The following is an 18,520-nucleotide window of genomic DNA, read 5'->3' as shown; positions in this document are numbered from 1 at the left end:
TTTAAATTACTTTGAAGTTATCTTCATAACAAAGAAAATACTATTTTATATATTTTGTTTGTTTTTTGCAAAACTTTATTTAACCATATTTAGACACAAAAATACTAAAATAATTGTGGGGAAGTGGCTGTGAACAATAATAAAAATGAGTCACTTTGAAGAATCTCGCTTTTTAATAATTGTTTGCCGCCTCCACTAAAAGATGACGTCATAGCCACGCCCACTATGACGCACCTGGCCAGGAGAAGGAAGCTGGTGTTCGACGATTCACTTAATTAAAGCCGAACTTTGGACTTAAATGAACACTCTGGCCTGGACTTAATCGCCTCTACGAGATAATGACCAGAGAACCTCTCGCCATCCTTGTTTTATTGCTTTTTTGCACTCCTGGAATTGACAACACAGGTGAGGCGTTTGTTGCCAACTCCTCGAACAGAAAGCATTAGCTGAAGAACACTGAAGATGTGCAAATATTGATTTACCTGTTTAATGTTCTCTTACAGATATTACTGATGGGCTTTCCAACTATTCCATTGTGCAGCCTCAGCTGCTTCCTGTACAGGTATGTGACTATAATTTCAAACAACATTTTTTTTTTAAATCTTCAATAAACATGTAATGACATAATGTGTATTATTACAGAAATCTGATGGTGATGAGGAAATTTCATATGCGCTCAAAATCGACAACAAACAGTACATCCTTCATCTAAAGAGGAACCGGTGAAGACATTTGAGGTAAAAGACGCGTATCGATTCTTGTTATAACACATTTTCTTCTTCTCAGAGACTTTTTACATCCTGATTTGTTTGTGGCTGACGCCCGTACAGCGACACATCCCAAACATGTGAGTTCATAAATCTCATATTGTCTTTTAAAACTTGCACATTCTGCATCATATGAAATGATTTGATGCGGTGAAAGTGAAAAAAAAGTATTAAGATACTGTACAGTAATTGCAGTTTACTTTTACTTTTACTTTTATAAGATCGGCCATTTTGGAGAGCATATAAGCATATTAGGGAGTCAAATTGGTAATAGTAAAGGTTTAATTCATCTTTAATACTTTAATACACAATCACAGTGAGCCCGTTACACAAGTCTGCATTTCCAAATCGCAGCAGGAAGAAGCATGTTGTATGTTGAGTACTTTAAATGTGTACATGTTGGTAGGTCTGCATTAAAATGAAAACCTCGAGTTCCCCGCCACGGCCCCCCCCCGGGGGCCCGTCCAAATATTTGAGAAGTACTGTTGTAAAGTCACAATACTCAGTACAGTATACAGTAATGAGTACAGTAGTTTTGTTGGCGACTCCACCCATATCTAAGTAGATAATTCATGCCATTTCAAAGAAGCTGGTGAGGTCATTATGAGCGCTGATGTTGTGCTCCTTAAGTAGGGTTTAATAGCCTTATAATATGAGAATATTTTTTGTTTAGTTTCTTCCAATATAATATAATATAATATTTTTTGTTTTGTTTCTTCCAATATAATATAATTTGACATTTTTTGTTTTGTTTATTTCAATATATTATATATTATAATATTTTTTGTTTTGTTTCTTCCAATATAATATAATTTGAATTTTTTTTGTTTTGTTTCTTCCAATATATTATATAATATTTTTGTTTTATTTCTTCAAATATAATATCATTTGACATTTTTTTGTTTTATTTCAACATATTATATATTATAATATTTTTTGTTTTGTTTCTTCCAATATAATATAATTTGACATTTTTTTGTTTTGTTTCTTCCAATATATTATATAATATTTTTGTTTTATTTCTTCAAATATAATATCATTTGACATTTTTTTTGTTTTGTTTCCCATAATATATTTTTTGTTTTCTTTCTTCCAATATAATATAATATATAATGTATGTAACATAACACAACACAACACAACACAACACAACACAACACAACACAACATAACATAACATAACATAACATAGCATATATTTCCATATACAGTATATCCATCCACTTTGCACTGTACAACATATCCCATTGAAACCCATCTATGTTGCAAATATGAAAAGGTGCAGTAAAAAAGTAGATTATGGATATGGTTAGGTTTAAGCGTGGAGTGGGGGGAAAAAAACAAAGTTACAATTTCACGAGAAGCGTTTGCGGCCTAAGGGTAAAACTAAGGGTAAAAGTGTCTCCGTATTTTAAGACACCCTGAAGACACTTTCATTTCCTCGTAGGTGAGTTGTTATTTTCATGGACGAGTGGAAGGCTACGAGGATTCAATGGTCGCACTCAGCACATGCTACGGACTGAGGTTAGCTTCCATTTTGTGTGGAAAAACGTTCTTTATTTGGGTTTTAGCCTTTGCTCACATTGTTGTTGTTGTTGTTCCATGTTTACCGTTTCTCTGAAGGGGTGTGATACTTTTTGCAAACGAGAGCTATGGACTTGAGCCTCTTCCTCAGTCTGCTGAACGTGAGCACCTTCTGTACCGTCTAGCTGACTTTCACACGGGTCCTGCTTCCTGCGGAGTCCTCCACGAGGAAACGGAGACGCAAAGCCATGATTGGTTTGAGGCTGGGAACTACATGGCTGCTCTGATGCGGGTCTCCATGTTTAACATTTGCGTTGTTTTCTCGTTGAAGGGACGTTTCTAACTGTGTTTGTTGGTTCTGTAGAAAAAACGCAATCTTCCTCAGACCAGATATGTGGAGCTGGTGCTGGTAGTGGACAACCTCAGGGTGAGTTTTTATTCTACTGTGGAACTAAAAGTAGTACTTTATATCATGATTCATTTCATCAACAGTATCAGTTCAGGCAACAAAACGAGACGGCAATACGAGAGGAGATGGTGGAAATGGCCAACCTACTCGACGGGGTGAGAACTTTCAAACGGAGAAACCATTGAGTTGAGTTTTGAATCACGTCTTTGCTGTTCTAGTATTACAAGCAACTCAACATCCGCATCGCCCTGGTGGGATTGGAGATTTTTAGAGACGCCAACCCTTTCCCGGTGGAGGGCTCTGCGGGCGACGTGCTGCGTAGCTTCGTCCGATGGAGGCGGTCGGAACTGTGGCCAAGGAAACGCCACGACATGGCTCAGCTTCTGGTGTGAGTTGACGCTATGAAATGATGAAATATCGTGTACGTCTTACTGACGCTCACATATTCAAAGTTGTTGGTGGTCTTTTTTAGTGGTCGACCCGGTTCATTCCCTGGTAATGTGCTGGGGATGGCTTTCGTTGGGTCGGTGTGCTCCACTACCAGCGCTGGAGGAATCACTGTGGTTAGTCTGACTGCCCTTTTGGACTCCGAACGCATCATCACCACGTGGAGTTTCATTTTCATTCATTCATTCATTTTCTACCGCTTCTACCGTCACATGGGTCGCAGGAGTGCTGGAGCCTATCCCAGCTGTCTTAGGGCGAGAGGCGGGGTCCACCCTGGACTGGTCGCACATATAGACAAACAACCATTCACACTCACATTCATACCTATGGACAATTTGGAGTGGCTAATTAACCTAGCATGTTTTTGGAATGGGGGAGGAAACCGGAGTACCCGGAGAAAACCCACGCATGCACGGGGAGAACATGCAAACTCCACACAGAGATGGCCCAGGGTGGCATTGAATTAATTAAATTAAATTAAATTAAATTAAATTAAATTAAATTAAATTAAATTAAATTAAATTAAATTAAATTAAATTAAATTAAATTAAATTAAATTAAATTAAATTAAATTAAATTTATTTGGATAAAGTAATGACCAATTTCAAATTAAACCAAGAATCAAGTTTCTTCGTCGTTCCAACTGAAATGTTGCCAATCCCAGGGCACATATAGACAAACAACCATTCACACTCACATTCATACCTATGGACAATTTGGAGTGGCTAATTAACCTAGCATGTTTTTGAAATGTGGGAGGAAACCGGAGTACTCGGAGAAAACCCACGCATCCACGGGTAGAAAATGCAAATGACTGAGGGTGGAATCGAACTCGGGGTCTCCTTGCTGTGAGGCCTGCGTGACAAACACTCGCCGAAACTGAAAAAAAGTGTAGTGTAACTCAATTTATCTCCCAACACATCCATGTGTACTTTAACTCATTTTAACTCCCTTTTAACTCCTAACAAGTCGCAACTATATGGAGTTTATCTCCATTTAAAGGGGAACTTCACGATCCTTATGTGAAACATGAGCACATATATTTCCCTTTTCTGTACGTTCTAGCATGAGAAAGTTCAATATGAGCTAGCTAACAATGGACATCATGGGAAGTACCTATTTTGACGCGAAAGCCCTCACAAAAAAAACCTTAAAAAAACACCAACTGTGTTCCATTTTTACATAACGGACTTCATATTAACTAAGCTACAGCGATTATTATTGTTATAGCTAGCATAAAAAGCTATCTGGCGGACTAACACGACCGCTAGTCTGTGTCACTCACAGACGGAGGAGTGGATACCTAGCGAATACCTCAATTTCACAATGAAGACTCAACAAGCATTCCCTAAGACTTCCAGACTACTGCCGAAACCCACTTTCTAATTTTGTCGGTATGGGAGTTGATCATAAATGAATAAAACATTACTACTTGAAAAGTGGTTAGGAGTTACTACTACTACTATTTTGCGGGACTCGTGTTTAAAAAAAACTCTGGTATACCATCACATGTGGGGAGCATGATCTCTAGCATGGAATCTGATACTCATTGGATTATTCATGGGGAGCCCCATTGACTGTGGACTAAGGACTAAAGAGAAGCCAGACCAGTTTGACAAGACAAAACAAAAAAAAACACTGAAGGGCCATGACTAGGCAGATTTCAGGTGTGGACTTCCTGGAAGTCTTGAGCAGTGCTAAATATGTCATGCTAAATATTATTTTAGCGACGGGATATGTGTTTTTTTTACTCCGGGTCACATCTGGTGTGTTTTGGCAGTTTGGTAACAACCGGCTGCTCTTCGCCTCCACTGTCGTGGCCCACGAGATGGGTCACAACCTGGGCATGAATCACGACAACACCCGCTGTGACTGTGATGGACAACCGTGCATCATGGCCGCCAGCGCCAGGTAAATATCCCCATTAGGAGCGATTAAGTGGAACGTTGTCGTCGACGTCAAAGGATGAATAACGATGCCGTTTCCTTGTTGCCGTTTAGTGGTTCCACAAGTTTCAGCCGCTGCAGCGCAAACGATTTTGAGGCGCTCGTCCTCAGCGGGAGAGGGGCGTGTCTGACAAACCAGCCCTCGCTCACGGATGTGGTTGACAACGCAGAGTGTGGCAATGGCATGTTGGAAGAGGGCGAGGAATGTGACTGTGGAACACCTGAGGTAATGGAATATAAACAAACGGTGCAAGTGGTGGGCAAACTACGGCGCGGGGGCCACATGCGGCCCACCAAGCGTTTGAATCCGGCCCGCCAGTTGCTTTCCAAGTATTTCATTACATTACTCTCATATTGACACTTAGCGAAAACGCACTCGCTTGCTACTAGCCGGCTAGTGACTAGCTTACGGTGTTTTTATTTACGAGTTTGGAAAAGTTAACGCGATGTGTTTTGTTTCCACGACGTTGCTACGTGATATCGATGCACGGAGCAAGTAAGTTTGGCTAATGCTAATCATCGCTCGCTGCGGCTTGCGCATGTGGTGAAGATGGCTGCCACGCTAGCTAGCACAGTGTCTGCTGTGGAACACGGACTCAAACAAAATGGTAGCAACGCTCGCATAATGACGCCATCTTCACCACATACACAAGAATGGACAGACGATAGCTCTACCTTTGTAGACGGCCATTACGGTCACTCCTGAGCTGTCGCGTTTTATCTGTTTGGATATCTTTAAAATACACAAAAGACAAATATTACATTAGGATTGTGTATGATGGGCAAATAAAAAAAAAATGTCAAAATTAAATATAAAATATTATATAATTATTTATTTTATTTTTTATTTTATTTTATTTTTTTATTTTATTTATATATTTTTTTAAACAAACAAAAGGAAACAGACATGCCCAACATTGCAATGTTTTACAAAAAAACAAAAATTAAATAAAAAAAAATGTCAAAATTAAATATAAAATATTATATAATTATTTATTTTATTTTTTATTTTATTTTATTTTTTTATTTTATTTATATATTTTTTTAAACAAACAAAAGGAAACAGACATGCCCAACATTGCAATGTTTTACAAAAAAACAAAAATTAAATAAAAAAAAATGTCAAAATTAAATATAAAATATAATATAATTATTTATTTTATTTTTTATTTTATTTTATTTTTTTATTTTATTTATATATTTTTTTAAACAAACAAAAGGAAACAGACATGCCCAACATTGCAATGTTTTACATTCTCCAGGAATGTCGGAATGACTGCTGTAACGCTGCCACTTGCCAACTGAGTCCCGGGTCCGCCTGTGCTCAAGGGGAATGCTGCAACAACTGTCAGGTGAGCAATATATAATATATAATATATATATTTTTAGTTAGCGTGCTAAACTAAATGACTAATATGTACACAATATGTGTGCAAAGTGCACTATTAAGTTAGCTTGGTCCTTAAATGTGATGGCGTCCTCGTTCCAGCTCAGAGTGTCGGGGACGCCGTGCAGGGAGGTGGTCAACTCCTGTGATCTTCCAGAATTCTGCAATGGCACCAGCGCCTTCTGTCCCGATGACTACTACATGATGGACGGCCTGCCCTGTGAGAACAATGCCGCGTACTGCTACGAGGGCCGCTGTCAGACATACGACTCGCAGTGTAAACGCCTCTTTGCACCTGGTACGGTTTTGTTTATTCATTCATTTTCTACCGCTTTTTCCTTCACGAGGGTCGCGAGGGTGCTGGAGCCTATCCCAGCTGTCTTCGGGCGAGAGGCGGGGTACACCCTGGACTGGTGGCCAGCCAATCACAGGGCACATATAGACAAACAACCATTCACACTCACATTCATACCTATGGACAATTTGGAGTGGCTAATTAACCTAGCATGTTTTTGGAATGTGGGAGGAAACCGGAGTACCCGGAGAAAACCCACGCATGCACGGGGAGAACATGCAAACTCCATACAGACATGGCCAAGGGTGGAATCGAACTCGGGTCTCTTAGCTGCGAGGCCTGCGTGCTAGCCACTCGCCCACCATGCAGCCCACACCCCTACTTATTATAGATAAAAAAACATATTTCCAGCTGTGATTAATTGTGAGTTAACTATGTACTAAATTAGATTAATTGTGATTAAATTTTGTTGACAGCTGTAAATATTATGTACTATATGGAAGGTGCACTGTGCTGTACAAATGAATTGAAAATACTCACCGTGTTTTTATACTGTATGTAACACATTAATGGAATTTTGCTTTAATTTTTTTTCCAAATCTGATTATGATCTGTAGTATTAATTCAAATGTATCATGGGAAATTTAACGTATGCTCCATCTAGCGGCCCCCCATGAATGAAACTTTACCTTAGTGGAGATCTGATGGCATTTTTTGGCAGATCCGGCAACAAAGGCGGCAGACACTTGTTTCCAGCATCTCAACACAAAAGGGAACCTATTTGGGAACTGTGGGATCACCAGCAGTGGAGATTATATCAAATGTGCTGTGGCGTGAGTATTATTATGGAAGTAATACTCATTGTAGATGATTATATTGTACAAATGAGGCTCTTTTATGATGAAGGACTGATTATATAAATAAACCTGACCTGACTTGATTGCAGGGACGCCATGTGCGGGAAGGTGCAGTGCACTAACGTGGACGTCAACCACCCTCCTCCCGACGCTCACGTCAGCATCCAAGTGATAAACGGGTCTACTTGCGTTAACGCCGACTTCAATTTGGGTCCGGACGTGCTGGACCCGGCCTACGTCAATTCAGGGAGTCCTTGTGCTGAAGGCAAAGTAAGCAGTGAGCAGTGAGGAGCACAACCAGGAAGTGTAGACCCGTGAACGATAGCATCATGTGACTTACTTCTACTTGTAGACCTGTGTTGATTTTAAGTGCGTGCCCGCCTCGGCTCTGCTGCCCGACCTGGACTGCGACGCCCAGCGCGACTGCAACGGCCGCGGGGTAAGGTCCCGGCGTTTCTTCGGGACTCTCTCGTGGCGTCACGCTAGTTTATCGTCTCCAGGTTTGTAACGACCAAGGGAACTGCCACTGTGAGGACGGCTGGAGCCCACCAAACTGCAACCGGGCGGGGACAGGCGGCAGCATCAACAGCGGTCCTAATAAAATGGGTGAGAGAGAGAGTTATTGTTTTACCAATGAGATCATATTCATTGAATAATGTAGTTATTGTGGTGGTACTTTGCATACAAAAAAACACACGTTCAACTCTAACATGACAGAGTGGGGCAAAAAAAAAAGTTCTCCTGCCATCCAGTGTGGAAGTGGTACGTTTTTGGCTTCCAAAGTTTAGAATTTAATTGGTTTTAGACTTTAATTGGTTAGCCTGCTAGCTCGCTAGTCTGCTGTGGTGTACTGTAGCCATGCTATATTAATAATAATAATGATAACCTCCATATTCAGAAAGTCCTAAACAGGTTTTCTATGCTCTAAAACTACAAAAGTATTTAATTTCTTAACCTAGAAATTAATTTATCGCTGTCGGGTCTGGAATAAAGTCATAATATTGTAGGAATTACGTCATAATTACGAGAATAACATTTCCAAGAAGAAAGTTGCTATAGTTGAATATTGAAATTTGATAAGAATAAAGCCAAAATGCGAAGACAAAAAGTAAAAAAAACAAGTACAATAATAAATAACGTCATTATTAACTATTTAAAAAAATAAAAATAAAATAAATAATAATTCCATATTACAATTCCATATTCAGAAAGTCCTAAACAAGTTTTCTATGTTCTAAAACTACAAAAGGTATTTAATGTTTTAACCTAGAAATTATTTTATCGCTTATTTTATCGTCTGGAACCAATCAACCGCTATAAATGATGGCCGACTGTACAGTGTTATGAAAATAAAGTCATAATATTGTAGGAATTAAGTCATAATTATGAGAAGAACATTTCCAAGAAGAAAGTTGCTATAGTTGAATATTTAAATTTGATAAGAATGAAGCCAAAATGCAAAGACAAAAAGTTAAAAAAAATTACAATAATAAATAACGTCACTATTAACTATATAAAAAAATAAATAATAATAATAATAATTCCAATTCCATATTCAGAAAGTCCTAAACAGGTTTTCTATGCTCTAAAACTACAAAAATATTAAATTTTTTAACCTAGAAATTAATTTATCGCTGTAGGGTCTGGAACCAATCAACCGCAATAAACGATGGCCGACTGTACAGTGTTATGAAAATAAAGTTATAATATTGTAGGAATTAAGTCATAATTACGAGAAGAACATTTTCAAGAAGAAGGTTGCTGTAGTTGAATATTGAAATTTGATAAGAATAAAGCTTAAATGCGAAGACAAAAAATAAAAAAAAATTACAATAATAAATAACGTCATTATTAACTATAAAAAAAATAATAAAAAAATAAATAATAATTCCATATTCAGAAAGTCCTAAACAGGTTTTCTATGCTCTAAAACTACAAGTATTTAATTTTTTAACCTAGAAATTATTTTATCGCTGTCGGGTCTGGAACCAATCAACCGCAATAAAAGATGGCCGACTGTACAGTGTTATGAAAATAAAGTTATAATATTGTAGGAATTAAGTCATAATTACGAGAAGAACATTTTCAAGAAGAAGGTTGCTGTAGTTGAATATTTGAGTATAAAGGCAAAATACGAAGACGAAAAATAAAAAAATTTTACGATAATAAATAACGTCATTTTAGTAGCATGGAGTTGAAATATTAAAATATTTTAATTTTATAATAAATATAATTAATTTTTAAAAGTCCTAACAGTCGTAAAGATTATTTTAGAAGAAAGTTAAAATATTTGGAAAATTATGAAAAAAATCAGCAAAAATGGGTAAAAACAACAGCAAAGAGCTAATAGGCTTTTTAACGTACTGTCACTGGAAAGAGTGGACATCCCTGGCCTATAATTAGCCGTGTGAGAAATTTCAAGTCATTTGGGAGGTTGCATGTTTTTCACCAAATTCCACCCCTTCACAAAATGTCTGCCTCAGACTTCTCCCTCAGAAACGGCCTGTTGATCTTCTTCCTGGCCGTCGTCCCTCTGCTGGTTCTTGTCGTTCTCCTGCTGCTCTTCCTCTTCAGGAGGGAAACGTTCAACCCCTGCATGAAACCATCCCGGCGTTCCAGGTATGTGAAAACAATCAGCCCCGCCCCCGGCCACGTCCACCTCCAGCCATTTTTAATAGCGTTCCTCTCAGGTCCAGTCGTAGCAGCAATGCTAATGGACGTTCAAACGGTAATATGGAGACACACGCCACAACTCGTATTCCCAGGGACGTTCCTCCTCAGAGGGTAAATATTCTCTTTAGCCGCCATCACTGATTTGTCATTTTATTTTTGCAGTGCATCGAGCTGGTAAATATATATATATTTTTTAAAGTAATTTGCCCAACGTTGGTGCTAGACCGCTCAGGTTGACGCCCTTTTCTTTCATTTTTAGCTTGACTACCCCCCGATGTCCTCAGCTCCAAACCCCGGGTAAGACCATGCAGGTTTGAGTCCATCTTGTATAGAAGTACATAGATCTCCAAATATTCATTTTATCTTTCAATTTCAGGTATGGAGAAGTTGATTACTGGAACACAAACTCCGCCTCTGCGCACGGGCAGGCACCCAGGCAGGGCCCCGGGGTCCCTAGACCAATTCCCTCCCGGCAATCACCAAAATAATAACTACTTTTATACAAAAATAACTTTCTCTTGGATTTGCAGTGTTTGTCGAGCGGATGAGAGACTTTGGGATAAGAATGGATTTAAAGTCACTATATAACATGGTGTAATATCATAAATATTTATTGGGATCGATGTTATTAAATTCTTCATGAATGAAACTGTAAATGTGATATTGTATTTAAAAATAATGTTATATTTTCCTAACTATTTTATTGATTTTTGTGGATTAAAAAAAAGAGATGAGAACTGTGACAAAAGATTGAGCTGACATTTTCAATTAAAGTTTTGGAGCTGTCGCACGGTGTCCGAGTGGTTAGCATGTTGGCCACACAGCGAGGAGATCAGGAAGACCTTTGCTTGGCCAGCTATGTATTGTCCATAGGTTTGAATTAGAGTGTGAATGGTTGTTTGTCAATATGTGCCCTGTGATTGGCTGGACCCCCCCCCCCATGCCCCCCCCCAAAAAAAGAGAGAAGACAACAAAAAAAAACTGAAAATCCACCTGGGAACCTAAAGATGTAAAAAAAAAGTGTAAAAAAGTAACAAATGTATTTAAAAAAGAAATGTAAAAAAGGTTCTCCTCCCATGTCGTGTGGAAGTGGTACGTGTTGGTAAATTTGAGGTTAACAGGATTGATCGCTGACATCACAAACAAGGTAAACAGAGACAAAAGAACCAGCTCTCTCAAAGCAGACTAACTGATGCAAAGCCCCCCCCCCCATGAACAAACATGGTGGAAACAGGTTAAAAACCCTTCAGTGGGTAACACACCAACCTGCTCATTCTCCTGATGTTACTATTGGATTGTTTGTGATGTCAGCGATCAATCCTGTTAACCTCAAATTTACCAACACCTACCACTTCCACACGACATGGGAGGAGAACTTACATTTCTTTTTTAAATACATTTGTTACTTTTTTACACGTCACTTATATTTCAATATGGTTTGAGTAATAATAGAACATAGGGGAAAAAATCTGGAAAACTGCAATACTGCGAGGGATGACTGAATATTGTATTTAAGAAGTTACTTCACTAAAATACACACTGCTACATTTGTAAACAGTGACTTTTGCAAGTGCTCCTCATGTGTTCAAATCAAATTCTTGTGCACGTTGGTATTTTGTCCACAAGAGGGTGCCATTCCCCCTTTGTTGTCTATCATCATCATAATAAACTGTGATAATAAAACCGATCTTAAACAACTTTTAAGGTTTGGGATACTAAGTCAACATCATTTTTGCGCCACCTGGTGTGCGTTTACGCACTTTATTTAGATTTTACGATAAATTCAGGAAGCGGTGGGAGGTCTTTGCCAAAAAAAGAACCTTCCCATGTGACCTCATGAAACGCAACAGTTGGTCCCAAACTTTTTCATTCAGTTCATCGTACGGAGTCTGACCTGCAACTGCACCCCCCCCCACCCCCCCGTGTTCTTTTTTTAAAACCAACATGCTGCCTGATCGTCCACATCTTTGAAATGCAGCCCGCACCCACACCTTATTGGAATGCTCTTTGTTCCTCAAGAAGTGAAGCCATGGGATTAATAATCCGAGCAGGATTAAAAATACGTGGACAGCGACACATCGGCATGGTGGGTATGCGTGACGGATTTACACCTGATGAGTGGATGCGTGGAGACTAAAAAAGCAAAGTATTTCATTGAAAGTAATTGAATTATTTAGTCATAACGAGTCATTTAGTCATTATGTAAACACAGACGGTATCGGTCAAAGGTTTTGACTGCTGGTTTATGGAGATATTAAATCCTTAAAAGGGTCAAATAAAAGTCTAATTAATTAATAAAATTGTTATGTTGCCTATAAAACTGGTCAAATTATTATTTTTTTTAAATTACAATAAGTAAATAAAATAAAAATATAAATAACGCATGTCCCCTAAAAGTAATTAAATCATGAAAAAATAAAATATAAAATAAATTAAATGAAATAAATGCATGTAAAAAATTTAAATTATTGACAAAAATGTCCACAGTGTCAAAAATCATCATGTCACCATGAAAAATGTTGACACACTCCCTCAACGCTAGTGAATGAGATAATGTGGCTAAACATCTGACTGCTTACATTGGGATTATTGTGATTATTGTGATTATTGTGAGTATTCAATAGATAAAAAAGGGAATTCAACAAAGACTAAATTATAATAATTGCTGAAAAATATCTTTGGCAGCATGTATAGTTAGTAGCGGTCAAAACTTTGGAGTTATGTTGCTGAATGAGAACATGTGTCCAAATTTTTAATTGGTTTAGATTGTAGGCGTGTCGTATAAAAAAAATGACGAGATTATATGCCAGATTGGGTCTATGAGAAGGAGACCAGATTTTAAAGGTGCACACAGATATAACACTTATAATATCTTCTAAATGTATTTTATTTGTATTTTTGTTCATTTTGCCATTTTTATGTTTGAAAATGCTTGATTTGGGACAATAATAACTGCTCTGTATATGAATATGTTTTGATTAACAGACCGTATTCAACCATGAAATATTCATTCATTAATTTTTAAACACCGTGAGGAAGTGATGAACAGTAATTTTTCAAAAAGTTGAGTTTTGTGTGTCAGATTTGAAGTGTACTTCAAATGGTGTCAAAAGACTGGCAGGGGGCTGCTGTCCGTCCGTCTGCTTGGAGAGATTTACGTTTGACCCCCCGTGACATGCAAGTGACCCCTGGAGTTTTTACGTTCGGCGGGGGTTACTTTAGTGTGAAGAGACCTTTTGTGGTCGCGGCATGCAGCAGGGTGGTGCAAAACTAAGCTCGAATCTTATTTCACAAGCAGCGTCCGCGCATGCTGAGTGTTTAGACTGTGTGCAGAACTTTAAAAAAAATAATAATTTGGACGTGCTTATGTGTTCTCAAATGAGCCGCGGCGGCGGAGGTTCGGGATAGGAAGTGAGTGGGATTGGACAGAAATAACTCAACATGACATGGAAAGGAAGGAGAACTGTTGAAGATAAGCAAGTCCCGCCAGTTATTAATCATAACTGCCACTTTTCACAATAGAAATAAACTGAAAAACTCCGAAATAATACATTCATTCATTCATTTTCTATACCGCTTATCCTCACTAGGGTCACAGGCATGCTGGAGCCTATCCCAGGGGTCAACTCTGGACTGGTCGCCAGCCAATTACAAGGCACATATAACCAAACAACCATTCACACTCACATTCATTTCAATTGACGACAATTTGGAGTCGCCAGTTAGCCTAGCATGTTTTTGGAATGTGGGAAGAAACCGGAGTAAACATGCAAACTCCACAGAGACATGCCTGAGAGTGGAATCGAACTTGGGTCTCGTAGCTGTGCGGCCTGCACGCTAACCACTCGACACGCGCACAAGCTAGGTAGCTACAAACGTACGCAAAGACACGTGTCAGTTATTGATAACCGTCCAGAGTCCAAATAGAAGCGCTAGTTTTCCCAATAGAGCTAAAAAGATCTCCACAGGAAGTTGCCAGTTAGGGGCACTAGGCAAGAACAGGAAAAAGGGGGGCAGGGTAGGAACTCAATTTCGACCCTGCAAATAGTTTTTCGAAGCTAATGAGAGTCCTATTTAAAGAACACCAGCCATCGGCAGACTCCAGCCAGCCATCACCAGCGAGGTGGGTGGGCACATTTCCGAGATGCACGGCTGCACTTAAGATAACACGCACTTCCTGGTGGTGGAGGTGGTGCTGGTTCTGGTGGTGGAGGTCTGACTCGGCCGTGCTAATCTTACTTCTTCTCCTTCTCAGGATGTGATATTCATCAGAGCGGTCGTGACTCTGCAGCAGCGACTGTGACTTGCAAGATCAAGTATGAACCGAACGTTCATGTAGGCTTTACTTGCAGGTGGGAACGTGGGAACGTGGCAACGCGTCCGCGGCGGCTAATCCAAATAACGGCGAGGATCTTTAAAGACCGGCACAGAACCCGTTAGAGAGTTGGCCCGTAGAAGCATCCAAGAGAATGAGGATCAAGTACACCATACCCGTGGTCTTCTTGGTGGCACTCGTGATCATCGAGAAGGAGAGCAACATCATCTCCAGGTGAGTCCGTACGGGATCGATTCCAAATTGGACCAAAGACGTAAAGTTTGATTTCGTACATTTCTAGCAATACCAGAAATAACTTGAGCAGTTTGAAGTATTTTTCCACTGGGAATGTCGACTGATTGGTCAAGCTAGCATGATGGCAGACTCGTCTTTGTTGAATCCCAAGGTGATTTTCCCAAAAATACCGAAGCCAGACCAGACCTTTTCAAACCGCACCATGGTGCGCTCGGTGGAAACGGGTCCGAAAAACCTGAAACTTGAAACGACCGCTCTGCAAACCTCTTTTGCTACCTCTAAATCCAGGAAAGTCCAAAGATTCCTGGCTTTAGTAGGGAGACGGAAAGGGAATCCTGCATTTTTCCACCTTTTCCCTTGCGGAAGTGACCCAGAAACACCTGTGTGAAAGGGAATCCTGCATTTTTCCTTTGTGGCAGGGACCCAGAAACACCTGTGGTAAAGGGAATCCTGCATTTTTCCGCCTTTTCCTTTGCGGCAGTGACCCAGAAACACCTGTGTGAAAGGGAATCCCGCATTTTCCCACCCTTTCCCTTGCGGAAGTGACCCAGAAACACCTGTGTGAAAGGGAATTCTGAATTTTTCCGCCTTTTACTTTGCGGCAGGGACCCAGAAACACCTGTGTGGAAGGGAATCCTGTATTTTTCCTTTGCGGCAGGGACCCAGAAACACCTGTGTGAAAGGGAATCCTGCATTTTTCCTTTGCAGGAGGGACCCAGAAACACCTGTGTGAAAGGGAATCCCGCATTTTTCCACCTTTTCCTTTGAGGCAGTGACCCAGAAACACCTGTGTGAAAGGGAATCCTGCATTTTTCCACCTTTTCCTTTGCGGCAGTGACCCAGAAACACCTGGGTGAAAGGGAATCCCGCATTTTTCCACCTTTTCCTTTGTGGCAGGGACCCAGAAACACCTGTGTGAAAGGGAATCCCGCAAAGGGGTGCCGAAAGCATCTGCATGCCATCTCAATGTTGCAAGTGTTCTGTGTGAAAGAGGCTTTAAAACGTGTGATTCCTCTGTCAGGGTGTCGGATAAGATGACGTCGAAGCAGACCCCCCAGACCCCGGTTCAACCAGGCGTCCGGTCCAGCGCGGTGAGGAGGCGCAACGCTTCTGTGGCTTCGCTCGGCAAACTGAGCTCGGCGGTGACGCTGATGAAGCGCCGCCCGGACAACGACAGCGACTACCAGGCGACAGCCAACGGCAAGAAGCACATCCTCCTCCTGGCAACCACCAGGACGGGTTCCTCCTTCGTGGGCGAGTTCTTCAACCAGCAGGGTGACAACATGTTCTACCTGTTTGAGCCTTTGTGGCACGTGGAGAAGATGCTGACGCTGGAGACGGGCGGAACCAACGCCACGGCCGCCGCCAAGGCGTACCGTGAGGTGCTCCGGCAGCTCTTCCTGTGCGACTTCTCCCTGCTGGAGAGCTTCATCCACCCCCTCCCCGTAGACCATGTTACCGCCTCACTTTTCCGCAGGGAGTCCAGCAGCTCCCTGTGCAGGGAGGCGGTCTGCAGCCCCTTTGTGAAGGGGGTCTTTGAGCGCTATCACTGCAGGAGCAGGCGCTGCGGGCCCCTCAACCTCACCATGGCGTCGGAGTCCTGCCTCCGCAAGGAGCACAGAGCCATCAAATCGGTCAGGGTGCGCCAGCTGGAAAACCTGCGCCCCCTTATCGAGGACCGGCGTCTGGACTTGAAATTCATTCAGCTGGTTCGGGATCCCCGCGCCGTGCTGGCGTCCCGCATGGTGGCGTTTGGCGCCAAATACAAGAACTGGAAGCAGTGGGCCACGGACGGAGATGTACCCATTGACGACGACGAAGTCAAGAAGCTGAAGAGCAACTGCGACACCATCAGGATCTCCGCCGAGGCGGGCTTGAAGCACCCGGCGTGGCTGCGTGGACGCTACATGCTAGTGCGCTACGAGGACATCGCCCGTTTCCCCATGAGGAAGGCCGCCGAGATGTACAAATTCACCGGGATCCCCTTCACGCCCAAAGTGAAAGCGTGGATCCTGAAAAACACGCGGGCCTCCAAGGAAACCGGCGGCGTTTACTCCACGCAGAAGAACTCCTCCGAGCAGGTGGAGAAGTGGAGATTCACATTGCCCTTCAAAATAGTACAGGTGGTCCAAGAAGTCTGCGGACCCACGCTAACGCTTTTTGGCTACAAATTTGTCACAAGCGAGGAAATGCTAACGGACAAATCCATAAGTTTGATCCAGGATAAAGTCTTTGACTTTTTATAGACCTTTTCCAAACTCATATTTATTAGCTTCTAGATGATTTTTTTATGCTGATATTTAACATATTTAAGATAGTCGGTGGATGTAGTGTTGAGCACGGGTAAAATATTAGCATCCTAGCCTGTTCCTTGCAGGTCAAAGCTAGCTTTGTTTGTGCACTCCGGACTATTCCGTCACTCCCAAACACAACGTTCCTTGTCGTGAGAGCAAATATGAGCATTCCTTAAAGAGAAAGTTAATAGGGGTTGTAAACATTAACAAGCTAGCCCTGGGAAACCCCGCTAACTGTTTACGTTGTGCAGCTCCTGACTTGGCTAAGCTAAGAACGTCCAAATTAAATAAAGTGGCAGCTTTATAAATAAAGAAATAAATAAAAAGAAACTGGAAGAGGAACTTCCCTGGACATTCCTCTTCCTGTGCGCTTTGCAGGTTCATGCGACTTGAAGCTAACTTGGGGACTTTGAAGTCCCGGTGGTGACTCGAAGGACCAATTTGGCCCAAAGCAGATGTTGACACTGCTGCCCGAATGCAAACATGGCGTCTGCAGCTGGTTTGCAGATTGGTGCAAAGTTTGTTTGCGAGTCTCCCGTCTGTTGACACACGTCTCCTAGCTAGTGATGGACACGGAGGGAACCAAAAAGAGGTCTTGATGCTTCCTGACGATCCAGATTGGGTCTTTTTCATCGCAATAAAGTTGCTTTTTACACACGCTTGTAAGTCCTGTCATTGCGTGGTTAGCACGGCGTCGCTTATGCTAGTTTAGGACTTTGCCGCTCTTATCTCTTTGACCCATCGTTGAGCAATGGCGGCGTAATAAGAGAAGTGAATGTAGTCCATCAAACACAAATGACCCACTTCTGTTTTTTGGCTACTTCCTGGTTCACGCTATATTTGTGTTTTTTTTTTATTCACTAGGCAACCAGATAAATATTCTTTGAATAAATATCATACATTTACTTCTTTGGTTTCAGGGAATGGTGGCTGAATCCGTAAGCTAACTCGCTAGCAACCTAGCTAGCAATCTAGCTAGTGAACAATCAATATAAAACCTCAAAGTTTACCACATTTAGTAAAGTAAACACATATAATGATAACTATTAATGCTGTAATTTATAAGAAAAGGTATAACTATGTCCAATTTTATTACATTTATAATAATACAAGAAAACAATAGACGCTATATGTTAATGCTACATGCTAACAACTTTGTTGTGAGCTCACTGAGTATTTCTTCTCATTAGCTTTTCAAATTGTATGAAATATTAAAACAGCAATATATTTGTTCATGAACTCAAACATGAATTATGAAAAAAAATAAGAATTTTTGCGGTTTTCCCTGATGAAAAAAATAAAATTATGATGGTCTATGCTGGTCTAAGCTAGTTTAGCCGGTGGACCATGC

The 18,520-nt window shown here is 40.8% G+C and overlaps 2 protein-coding genes across 4 annotated transcripts; both read left to right on the top strand.

The window, feature by feature from the left end:
• Positions 1–215: 215 nt before the first annotated feature.
• zgc:174164 (uncharacterized protein LOC570656 homolog) lies at positions 216–11,091 on the top strand. 2 transcript variants are annotated; one of them, XM_058061028.1, is made up of 23 exons: positions 216–405; positions 504–562; positions 643–722; positions 787–847; positions 2,215–2,291; positions 2,391–2,583; positions 2,656–2,718; positions 2,784–2,855; positions 2,919–3,088; positions 3,173–3,263; positions 4,928–5,058; positions 5,148–5,319; positions 6,356–6,445; positions 6,583–6,778; positions 7,497–7,608; positions 7,722–7,902; positions 7,985–8,071; positions 8,133–8,238; positions 10,116–10,251; positions 10,323–10,360; positions 10,468–10,479; positions 10,565–10,602; positions 10,682–10,764. In XM_058061028.1, the coding sequence occupies exons 1-22, from the start codon at positions 339–341 to the stop codon at positions 10,567–10,569; spliced, it is 2,199 nt and encodes a 732-aa protein (XP_057917011.1). In that variant the 5' UTR covers positions 216–338; the 3' UTR covers positions 10,570–10,602; positions 10,682–10,764. The 2 variants fall into 2 exon arrangements, with proteins under 2 accessions (XP_057917011.1, XP_057917010.1); XM_058061027.1 differs by lacking the exon at positions 10,468–10,479 and having other exon boundaries at positions 10,323–10,416; positions 10,682–11,091.
• Positions 11,092–12,251: 1,160 nt separating this feature from the next.
• chst3b (carbohydrate (chondroitin 6) sulfotransferase 3b) lies at positions 12,252–18,360 on the top strand. 2 transcript variants are annotated; one of them, XM_058061036.1, is made up of 3 exons: positions 12,252–12,391; positions 14,658–14,854; positions 15,897–18,360. In XM_058061036.1, the coding sequence occupies exons 2-3, from the start codon at positions 14,775–14,777 to the stop codon at positions 17,119–17,121; spliced, it is 1,305 nt and encodes a 434-aa protein (XP_057917019.1). In that variant the 5' UTR covers positions 12,252–12,391; positions 14,658–14,774; the 3' UTR covers positions 17,122–18,360. The 2 variants fall into 2 exon arrangements, with proteins under 2 accessions (XP_057917019.1, XP_057917020.1); XM_058061037.1 differs by having other exon boundaries at positions 12,358–12,391; positions 14,561–14,854.
• The last annotated feature ends 160 nt before the right edge of the window (positions 18,361–18,520 follow it).

Source organism: Doryrhamphus excisus, chromosome 22 (assembly GCF_030265055.1).
Source record: "Doryrhamphus excisus isolate RoL2022-K1 chromosome 22, RoL_Dexc_1.0, whole genome shotgun sequence".
NCBI lineage: Eukaryota > Metazoa > Chordata > Actinopteri > Syngnathiformes > Syngnathidae > Doryrhamphus > Doryrhamphus excisus.
This window is presented reverse-complemented; position numbering and strand designations above follow the sequence as displayed.